The sequence below is a fragment of the Silurus meridionalis genome, chromosome 24, assembly GCF_014805685.1.
Source record: "Silurus meridionalis isolate SWU-2019-XX chromosome 24, ASM1480568v1, whole genome shotgun sequence".
Classification (NCBI taxonomy): Eukaryota; Metazoa; Chordata; class Actinopteri; order Siluriformes; family Siluridae; genus Silurus; species Silurus meridionalis.
Genome location: NC_060907.1, coordinates 16,720,378 through 16,731,989, shown reverse-complemented (window position 1 = coordinate 16,731,989; position 11,612 = coordinate 16,720,378). Strand labels below are relative to the sequence as shown.

The following is an 11,612-nucleotide window of genomic DNA, read 5'->3' as shown; positions in this document are numbered from 1 at the left end:
GTACATGTATCATATTTCAAATGTACATACCCTATATTTCTCTACCCGCTAAACATCAACAGGACCCCAGTGGAGAGAGTGGACAGTTTCCGGTACCTTGGTGTTCACATCACACAGGACCTGTCTTGGTCCTGTCACACCAACACCCTGGTGAAGAAGGCCCGGCAGCGTCTGTACCATCTGAGATGCTTAAGGGATTTTAAACTACCCTCTCAGGTGCTAAAGACTTTCTACACCTGCACCATTGAGAGCGTTCTGACGGGTAGCATCACTTCCTGGTTCGGGAACAGCACCATGCAGGACAGGCGAGCCCTCCAGAGGGTGGTGCGTTCAGCTGAACATACCATCCACACCGAGCTCCCTGATCTGCAGGACATCTACAGCACGCGGTGCCAGACCAGAGCCAGGAAGATTGTGAAGGACCTCAGCCATCCTAATATTGGACTCTTTTCTCTGTTGCGTTCAGGGAAACGCTTCCGCTCCCTGAAAGCGAACACAGAGAGAATGAGGAGGAGCTTCTTCCCGCAGGCCGCTCGGAGTTTAAAACCAGGAAACACCCAGGATCAAAAAACTGGCCCACTCTCTCCATCATCAGACCTTTTTTTCCCCTGCACATATCACACTTTTCGTGCTACAACACTTTAGACACTGGACTTGCACAGCACAGTGCACTCTACATTTCACATTTTTTATACTCTTATTTTTTATACCACACCATTCCGCACAAGGACACTTTACACCACACCTTACTGCACACGGACACTTATGGACAATTTACACCACACCAGACCGCACACGGACACTTTATGGACAATCAAAACCATGCTTAACTAGTTTACTGTTGTTTACTGTTAAACTGCACACTGCCATAAGCATTTTTTGTTTTATATATATATATATATAGACCAGAGTGTGTGTGTGTGTGTGTATATATATATATATATATATATATATATATATAATAAAATCAAATATATAAAATAACATTTGATTTGATATATTGTGCTTTTTGTGGGTTTTTTTTTATATTGCGCCTTACAACCATCTTTCTCTACTGTTATTCTCAAGAAATTTAAGTTTTTTCCTTTAGATAATGTGTATTTATGTTTACAGTTTTTCTATTTATTTGTTGCAGATATATTTACATATTCATCTGTACTTATGTGTGACTATATTATGCAATGACCATACTGTAGTTCTATCTATCTATCTATCTATCTATCTATCTATCTATCTATCTATCTATCTATCTATCTATCTATCTATCTAGCATTCAATTTCATTAAAACACCAATTACTTATGCCTACTGTAAATCAAACTAATAAGAATGGAGATTGTAAAAATATAGAAAAGGAAAAAATAGAAGGTATAATACATATTATAGACAAATCAATGGTCAGATCCATATGGCCAAACACATAATTACAACAATACATTACATATATACGCAAACACACACACACACACACACACACACACACACACACACACACACACACAGGTCATTTGCAGACTTTTTGTAATGATGAAATGAAGAAAAAACAACACAACATGAAATATTGTTTTCAATGGTAAAAATATATATATATATTTCACCAGAATTTTGAATGGATAGACAGTATTCTATACATTCAAGTAACATTACTGTTTACATTTTTATGTTTTAAATGTTTTCTCACCATTTTTCCATGTATCGTTTTCCATTGTATATTTATGGCTGTTGTATTTCTAATACTGCCCTATAAAATTCACTGACATTATTTCCAGTGTAGAAAACCTTTTAGTCAGAGAGGTTAAAGAGAGACATGCAGAGTGTAGCCATTAGGCATGTTGAAGAATAGGGTCAGAAATCTAGGCTTGCACTGGACACACACATGACTGTATTCCAGTGTGTATGTTAACTGCTCTTTGTCTCCTCAGGCTAAAGAAATAATCAGCAAACAACAATGGTGAAGCAAAGAAAAGTATTTCAGATTAACTGGGGCAGATTTTGGACACATTAATAAATACAATAAGAAAAAAAGTAAAAGAATAGATTGGGATAAAAGGGAATGGCAACAATGGTTCAATAATTCACCAGTAGGTTTGTGTGCACTGAATGATGTTTTCAGCTGGAAATATATTTGTTACTTTTTATGCAAAGATTTTAGGTAGTGTTAAAGATGACGATAGTTTTTAATCTTATACTATGATACTCCAAGAAATAAATTATAAAATGTGAGACCTTTTCTGGTTGTATTCTACCATGATTCTTAATATGTTAGTATTTATAAATATAGAGTTTCTAAATCTATTCAAAATCTGAAAACAATTTACTGATTCACTGCTGATGAAGATAATTTGGGACTGCAATAATTAACAACAAATAATAGTGTTATGATGGCTTCGTACTATAAAATACAACAGTGTTGTACTTAAATGTTCATATTCATTATTTGCTCAAATGTCCTATTTGCATCTGATACAGGATTCAAGCTGATCAACAGTTCAAGGCTGTTTTTTGTTTCATGCTGCACCAAATGTTTTCATTTGAGAAAAGGTGTAGCATACAAACAGGTCAGTCCAGCACCTAGACTCTACTGCTATGAAGCTAAGCTGGTATAATAGATGCAGTATGTGGTTTAGGCCTTCTCCAATCCATGAAAGGTAGATGGGATAATTCTTTTGCTCTTTTGGCAAGTAGCAGGAGGCTAGTTGAGAGAGCATGCCTGTGAGGTAGTGTGGGGAAAACTGACAGTCCTGCAGATGCAGTGCATCAGTTGTAAAAGGCCAATATTCTCCAGAGGTAGACCTTCCAGGAGTGAGTTACATTTACATTTGCAGCATTTAGCAGACGCCCTTATCCAGAGCAACATACAAAAGTGCTTTGAGTCTCTAGCAATGAATAAATCGCAAGATTACAAACTTAATATAAATATAACTCTTTAATTCTACAAATTTGGAAAGTGCTATTATAAGTGTTTCAGGAAGAGGTAAGTCTTCAACCGTCGCTTGAGAATAGTCAGGGAATCTGCTGTACGGACATCTAGGGGAAGTTCATTCCACCACCTCGGTGCCAGAACAGAGAAGAGCCTTGAAGTGTACTAACCTCTCATTCTGAGAGAAGGTGGTACCAGTCGAGCAGTACTGGAGGATCTCATACAGCGTGGTGCAGTGCGAGATGTGATGAGGTCTCTGAGGTAAGATGGTGCTGGTCCATTTTTGACCTTTTTGGCTTTTTTAGGCAAACATCAGTGTTTTGAATCTGATACGTGCAGCTACTGGAAGCCAGTAAAGGAAACGCAGCAATGGGGTGGGGTGGGCGAACTTGGGCAGATTGAACACAAGTCGAGCAGTTGCTTTTTAGATCATTTGCAGTGAACGAATATCGTTCAGGGGAAGACCTGCCAGCAGAGAGTTGCAGCAATCAAGTTTTAAAATGACAAGAGACTGAACAAGCACCTGGGCAGCCTGTGTGTACAGAAATTGTCGAATCTTACGGATGTTGTAGAGAAGAAATCGACAGGAGTGAGCCACATTAGCGACATGTGGGAAGAAGGACAGTTCATTGTACATAGTTACCCCAAGGTTACGAGCAGTGGCTGAAGGGAGAGCAGAGAGTCATGAAGTGTTATTTGGAGATCTTGACCTGGAGATGAATCACCTGGGATGACCAGCAGTTCAGTTTTGCTGGAGTTGAGTTTTAGTTGGTGAGCACTCATCCATGAAGATCTGTCTGTCAAGCATGCCAAGAGGCATGGAGGGAAAGAAAAGATTAGTTGAGTGTCATCTGCATAGCAGTGGTAAGAAAACCCATGTAAGGATATAACTTCACCAATGGAGTGGGTATAAAGCGAGAAAAGGAGGGGAGCAAGTACCGAGCCTTGTGGGACACCAGTGGTGAGTCTGTACGGGGCAGATGTGGATCCCCTCTATGTTACCTGGTATGAGCGACCTTCCAGGTAGGAAGCAAACCATTTCCACGCTGTTCCGCAGATGCCGAGGCTCTTGAAGGTTGACTGTGTCAAATGCTGCTGAAAGGTCCAGGAAGATAAGTACAGATGACAGCTTGGCTGACCGAGCAGCATGCAGTTTCTCAGAAACAGCCAAAAGGGCCGTCTCTGTGGAATGTGCCTCTTTGAACCCAGACTGGTTCGGATCATGGAGGTTGTTCTGTGAGAGATAGACAGACAGTTGGTTAAAAACAGTGCATTCCAGAGATTTAGAAAGAAAGGAGAGAAGTGATACCGAAGAGTCTGTAGTTGTTGATGTCTGATGGATCCAGAGCAGGTTTCTTCAAGATGGAAATGACCCTTGCTTGCTTGAAGGTAGTTGGTACATAGCCAGATGTTAATGACCCATTGATGATTGTGGAGATGAAGGGCAGGAGATCTTGTGTGATGGTCTGAAGCATAGTTGAAGGTATTGGGTCCAGAGGACAGGTGGTGGGATTGCAAGATTGGATGACTTGCAGTATCTCATCTTCTGTTAAGGTTGAGAAGCTTCACAGAGGCGTAGTGGATTGCTGTCTGTGTTGTGTAGTCATTGTTGGGGAGGAAGTGAAGGTCTGGCAGATTTTTTAATCTTTTAGAGTTATAGTAATCTAGTCTTGGAACAAAAGTAATAGAATAGAAATTGGTTGAACTCCAGCAGGCAGATCACCTGCCTCAACGACTACTGCCCTGTAGCCCTGACCTTATTAGTGATGAAGTGCTTTGAAAGACTGATCAGAGACTTCATCACTGCATCACTACCAGACACACTGGATCCTCTACAGTTCACATACTGCCATAACCGTACAATACCACTAATTATTTATTGCATATAAAAACAAGCCGTCTAATCCAATAAGATACTATTCACAGATACCATAAAATGCAATATTTATGATTTGTTTTGTCCTCCTAAAATACAATATTTTGACCTTTTTGGCTTTTTTAGGCAAACATCAGTGTTTTGAATCTGATACGTGCAGCTACTGGAAGCCAGTAAAGGAAACGCAGCAATGGGGTGGGGTGGGCGAACTTGGGCAGATTGAACACAAGTCGTGCAGCTGCTTTTTAGATCATTTGCAGTGAACGAATATCGTTCAGGGGAAGACCTGCCAGCAGAGAGTTGCAGCAATCAAGTTTTAAAATGACAAGAGACTGAACAAGCACCTGGGCAGCCTGTGTGTACAGAAATTGTCGAATCTTACGGATGTTGTAGAGAAGAAATCGACAGGAGTGAGCCACATTAACGACATGTGGGAAGAAGGACAGTTCATTGTACATAGTTACCCCAAGGTTACGAGCAGTGGCTGAAGGGGAGAGCAGAGAGTCATGAAGTGTTATTTGGAGATCTTGACCTGGAGATGAATCACCTGAGATGACCAGCAGTTCAGTTTTGCTGGAGTTGAGTTTTAGTTGGTGAGCACTCATCCATGAAGATCTGTCTGTCAAGCATGCCAAGAGGCATGGAGGGAAAGAAAAGATTAGTTGAGTGTCATCTGCATAGCAGTGGTAAGAAAACCCATGTAAGGATATAACTTCACCAATGGAGTGGGTATAAAGCGAGAAAAGGAGGGGAGCAAGTACCGAGCCTTGTGGGACACCAGTGGTGAGTCTGTACGGGGCAGATGTGGATCCCCTCTATGTTACCTGGTATGAGCGACCTTCCAGGTAGGAAGCAAACCATTTCCACGCTGTTCCGCAGATGCCGAGGCTCTTGAAGGTTGACTGTGTCAAATGCTGCTGAAAGGTCCAGGAAGATAAGTACAGATGACAGCTTGGCTGACCGAGCAGCATGCAGTTTCTCAGAAACAGCCAAAAGGGCCGTCTCTGTGGAATGTGCCTCTTTGAACCCAGACTAGTTCGGATCATGGAGGTTGTTCTGTGAGAAATAGACAGACAGCTGGGTAAAAACAGTGCATTCCAGAGATTTAGAAAGAAAGGAGAGAAGTGATACCAAAGAGTCTGTAGTTGTTGATGTCTGATGGATCCAGAGCAGGTTTCTTCAAGATGGAAATGACCCTTGCTTGCTTGAAGGTAGTTGGTACATAGCCAGATGTTAATGACCCATTGATGATTGTTTAGATGAAGGGCAGAAGATCTTGTGTGATGGTCTGAAGCATAGTTGAAGGTATTGGGTCCAGAGGACAGGTGGTGGAATTACAAGATTGAAAGACTTGCAGTATCTCATCTTCTGTTAAGGTTGAGAAGCTTCACAGAGGCGTAGTGGATTGCTGTCTGTGTTGTGTAGTCATTGTTGGGGAGGAAGTGAAGGTCTGGCAGATTTTTTTAATCTTTTAGAGTTATAGTAATCTAGTCTTGGAACAAAAGTAATAGAATAGAAATTGGTTGAACTCCAGCAGGCAGATCACCTGCCTCAACGACTACTGCCCTGTAGCCCTGACCTTATTAGTGATGAAGTGCTTTGAAAGACTGATCAGAGGCTTCATCACTGCATCACTACCAGACACACTGGATCCTCTACAGTTCACATACTGCCAGAACCCCTCTACTGATGACGCAATTTCTTATCTTCTCAGCACAACAATGAGCCAGCTGGACTGCAGAAAAGGGAATTATGCAAAAATGCAGTTTAGCATTTAACACCATAATGCCCTTCTTGCTTACCTCTAAATTGGAGGTCCTGAGACTCACCCGTGTCAATAGATCTCCAACTTCCTGACAGACAGACCAAAAGCCGTACAAGTGAGCAAACACACCTCATTCACCCTCACCCTCAGCACTGGAGCTCCTCAGGGTTGTGTTCTGTGTGGCCACTTCCATCTCCACCAGCATCAGCAAGTTTGCTGACATCCTAGAAAATGCTGGTCTAACCACGCATGAACATTAAGAGCATAATGGTGTCGTGCATCAACCTGTAGGAAAATAATGTTGCCAAGTTCTGGAGGCATTAAATATTGCCCAGTTACTTTTTACACACCCTGTATATGTCATGGTCTAATTAATAAGAAAATGCCAGATTATTTTTGATATTTGAAATTTAATATAACCAGCATAACCGTACAATACCACTAATTATTTATTGCATATAAAAAACAAGCCGTCTAATCCAATAAGATACTATTCACAGATACCATAAAATGCAATATTTATGATTTGTTTTGTCCTCCTAAAATACAATATTTTTGACCTTTAGGAGTAGCAGCATTTCAAAATCAAAGCAAATACATTAAAAAATGGATTTAGAAATCATCCAAAATAACACTGACACACTAATACATACAGAAATGTTACTGACCTGAAATAGATTGAATAATGCAAAGGTTTTAAATCTTATGACGCTTAAGAATAAAAGATTAAACTATGACCGAACTATCTCTTCTCAAATAAGCATTCCAAATCTAGAAGTTTGCAATACGCTGTTAAGATTTTAGAAAAAAAAAAAAATTCACATTTTATGGCTTTTATATGATAAAATAAAATATATAGTCATATTAGCTGAAACAGAATGCTTGAAATGATCTATCCATTTATCCACTTCTTAAACATCATTACAGAGGCACAATCCTCATGATAATTTTTCTCTTCTTCCTCAATAAAGCATTCTATTGAGGGAAAATAATGAATAAAAAAATCCACCACACCCAAAAAAAGCAGAAAAGAAGCACTGGCAACAAAAGTAAGAGAAAAAGAAAAGCCATTATGAGCTGAGAAACTTCATTACCACACTTTAAAGGTTTTAACACAGTTCATGAAAAACCGTACACACACACGTTCACAGATATAGGAAACAAACACAAAATGAATTTACAGGTCAGAGTTCAGTTCTCTCCTGATGAAGTGGAACACTCTTCTGTATCTCCTCGTCAGATGTATGTCCCTCCTCTTCCATTTTCTGCTTGTCACCATGCTCATCAAGCAGTTTATTTTTATTTTTCTTTACCTTCTTCTCCTTGTTCTTGTTATGCTCCCCACCTTTGGCCTTCTTTTTGCTTTTCTTCTTCTTTTTGTCTTGTGCAATTGCTGCAAGATCTCCTTTCTTCTTAGCCCAAGCTTCTTTTAGACATGCTTCCAGCAAAAAAAAATTACATTTACTTGTAAATGTATAAGATTATTTATGTATTTATCCATCTGTCTATCCATGTTGCTTAAAAGTAATTAAATGTTGCATGAGGCATAAATATATGAGGGAATGGTGGCGATTTTCAATGCAAGTGAACCAAACGCGTCTAATAAGATCATGTGAATGAAATAATAGATTAAAATATCAAAATAATTATGAACAAGAACAAGACAAGACCTAGTGAACTTTAGGCTGTGATTTGCAAATAGATCATTCAAACATTTCTCCAAGTGTGGAAACAAACGAAACTAAAAACTGAGTTTAAGAAATGCTGATCACTGGATATGAACATGTCACGTTAACGGGAATAAACAGTGTGTTTAATAACGCATGCATTTATACTAAATATTTTCAATTCTGTCTATAAAAACAAAAAGGGTTTTATGTCCTGTAACCTACATGTGTCTTGTCCTTTGAGAACATGTTTCTCACACAGGTATGACATCAGGTCTTCTTCCTGGCTGCCTTTATACCAGTCTTCAATAACCTCTTCATACTGCTCAACCATCACATCACACTAAAGAGGGGAATAAAAACAGTACATTATTGTATATCATTCAAAAACCTGTGAAACTACAAAACCACAATGTTAAATATATGATGCAGGTACAGATTAGGAGCTTCAGTTAGTTGTTGTGTCGGGCTGTTTCACACTAAGGCCTTCAGTGGTGTCCACCTCTTAATACCATCGTTGAGACTCTATGGCTATAGAAATTATCAATATTAAAGAGAAACGCAGTATAACAGAGCACATTCACAGGCAGGCATCTCATGCAGCAAGAATGAATTCCATTACTAAAGCAGGAAACCCCCTGCCCACATCTGATGCTTGACATGAATATTAAATAAAGATCTGGAGCTGTATCTGTATTATTTCTTGCATTGCACTGCTAAGTGGCTGACTAGATAATTGCATGAATGTGTAAGTGTGCAAAGTGGATGGACCTTGTAGAGTGTCTTCTTCATCTCATACATTTCATACATACCTGTTTCTTGAGGTCAGACACTTCAGCACTCGTCTCATTCCACAGCTCATAAGGAATATCCATGACAACCTTGACTCCTTTGTGGACCAGGTTATGCAAGGTGGAGAATGTCTCAGACATACCCTATGCACAGAGAAAGAGAGAATCAAACAAGCCTGACCATTAAATATTTCCTTATTCCATCATACACACTATTCTGTCTTATTTATACTTTTTTTACTAGAAAAGTGAGTATAGATTTAATAAACTATTTATTTTAAGGCATGAACATGATCCAGAAATGCTGCCATCCTCTCTGGGCCAAATCTCATGCAAAATGTACTGAGGCAAAATGTTCTGTGGTCAGACAATTGGAAATATGGTTTGTTATTAGCATTTAGATCATAAAGCCACATCTCTGTGGTACATTAGTGCCTGTGATATGGGCAATCTGCACATCTGGAAAGGTTCCATCAATGCTGAACAGTATACAGTGCATCCTCGATACTCGCAGGGGATAGTTCCTTTTTCAAGGGGAATTGTCCATTGTAAACATTGTACTTTATTGTAAACTCAACAAACATTGTGAATTACTTGTCATATACGTTTTATTTACTACTTTAAATAAATAATACAATAATAAAATAGTTATTCAAATATTATTCAAATATATTCTTATGCAATCTATCATTGTATTTATTACTTTCGAGCCAGTCACGGCTTCTCGCCAACTATCAGATTTTTCGCGAGTTACAAGTAATCCGGTTCAAAAACTCAGAAACTATCGAGGTTCCACTGTGCACACGTTTTAGAGCAACAAATGCTTTGTGGTAGAAGAATCCAAGTGCTGAATTGACAGTGTTTCATTTTTGCAGTAATGGAAAAATAAAACATTAAGATCAATCAAGAACTGATCGTTTAATACAAAAAAAAAATAATGCATTTTAAGAAAAAAATTTAAGAAAATCTCATTTAATAAATAAATAAATAAATAAATAAATAAATAAAGAGTATGGGGATTGAAACAAAAAAAAAAGGCAGCTGTTGTAAAAGTCCAGTGTCTCTGACCTTCATAAGCGATTGCTGCCATCTCTCTCTTTGTGTAGACTGTACTGCAGGATCCTTGAACATACACTTTCCATGACCTCTATGAACCGAATGTCACTGGAAGACAAACCACACACACACACACACACACACACACACACACACACACACACACACACACAGAGACACACACACAGACACAGAGACACACACAGAGACACACAGACACAGAGACACACACAGAGACACACACAGACACAGAGACACACACAGACACACACACACACACACACACACACAGATACACACACACACACACACACACACACACACAGATACACACACACAGATACACACACACACACACAGACACAGATACACACACACACACACACAGACACACACACAGACACAGATACAGATACACACACACAGACACAGACAGATATACACACACACATACACACACACACACACACACACACACACACACACACACAGACAGATACACACACACACACACAGTCTCCTGTAAATGTGTTTCACAGTTTATCACAGAAGACACTGTTTGTGTAAATAAATATCTGGATAAAAACATGTTATATAAACTTTACACTTACGATTTGACATATTTGATGGGTGGTGCTCCTTTATCATCCAAGAACCGGTAGTTCGTCTCTATCACTTCTTTCGTTTTCCCAGTTTCATCCAATGCAGATTTCATCTCAATGCTCAAAAACTTGCAAACTGTAAAATAATAATAATAATAATAATAATAATAATAACAGGTGCAAATCAAGCAGGAAATTCCCCCGTTTGTTTTATCTTAAGCTGCGGACGAAACCCTGGAGTCTGAAGCACCTGCTGTCACTTCTCCTTTCTGAACATCTCTCTTTCTCCCTCTAACATCCACATGTGCATTCAATCACCAACCGCTGGTTAAAACCACACACCAAACAATGTTTCTTGTGTTGAACTCCTTTATAATAAACCAGTAAACTGACACTTACCTTCACATTTATTCGGTAAATGCACCCATTCATTGTCTTCACTTTTCCGAGCCGCTTGTGTACTTGCAAAAACTAATGCAATATAAATAAACACGTTCATTTCAAACACCGTGTTTTCCTTATTATGTTTATACCTAAAATACAACACGGTGCAAATAACTACAATTACTGACATCGGTTTCTAATCAGTTCCTGTTTCTGTGCACTCACTTCCGCAGTCGCGCGCTCTGTAAGCAGCCCTGCCGCACTCCTGACCAATCAGAGTCTACGGAGTGGCAGCGCAGAGCCAATAGAAAACTGCGGAGAGATACGCAGCCCGCCCTCCGGCTCAAGGACACAAATCTCGCGAGATTCATGTCAATTGATGGAAAACCTGTAAACGTACAATTATTTTTGAACATTTTGAGTAAAAAGTAAGCTATTTGTCTTTGAAATCTAGTGAAGTAAAAGTAAAAGTATCCCCAAATGGAAATTCTTCAATAAGAAAGAAAGAAAGAAAGAAAGAAAGAAAGAAAGAAAGAAAGAAAGAAAGAAAGA

General features: G+C 39.2%; 1 protein-coding gene across 1 annotated transcript; it reads right to left on the bottom strand.

Annotated features, from left to right (window-relative positions):
• Nucleotides 1-6,950: 6,950 nt before the first annotated feature.
• Nucleotides 6,951-11,306, bottom strand: cnpy3 (canopy FGF signaling regulator 3). The gene is given in 6 exon segments (XM_046837852.1): nt 6,951-7,998; nt 8,453-8,570; nt 9,040-9,169; nt 10,093-10,182; nt 10,686-10,812; nt 11,076-11,306. Coding segments are annotated over 6 exon segments (894 nt in total). The 5' UTR covers nt 11,251-11,306; the 3' UTR covers nt 6,951-7,744.
• Between the last annotated feature and the right edge of the window lie 306 nt (nt 11,307-11,612).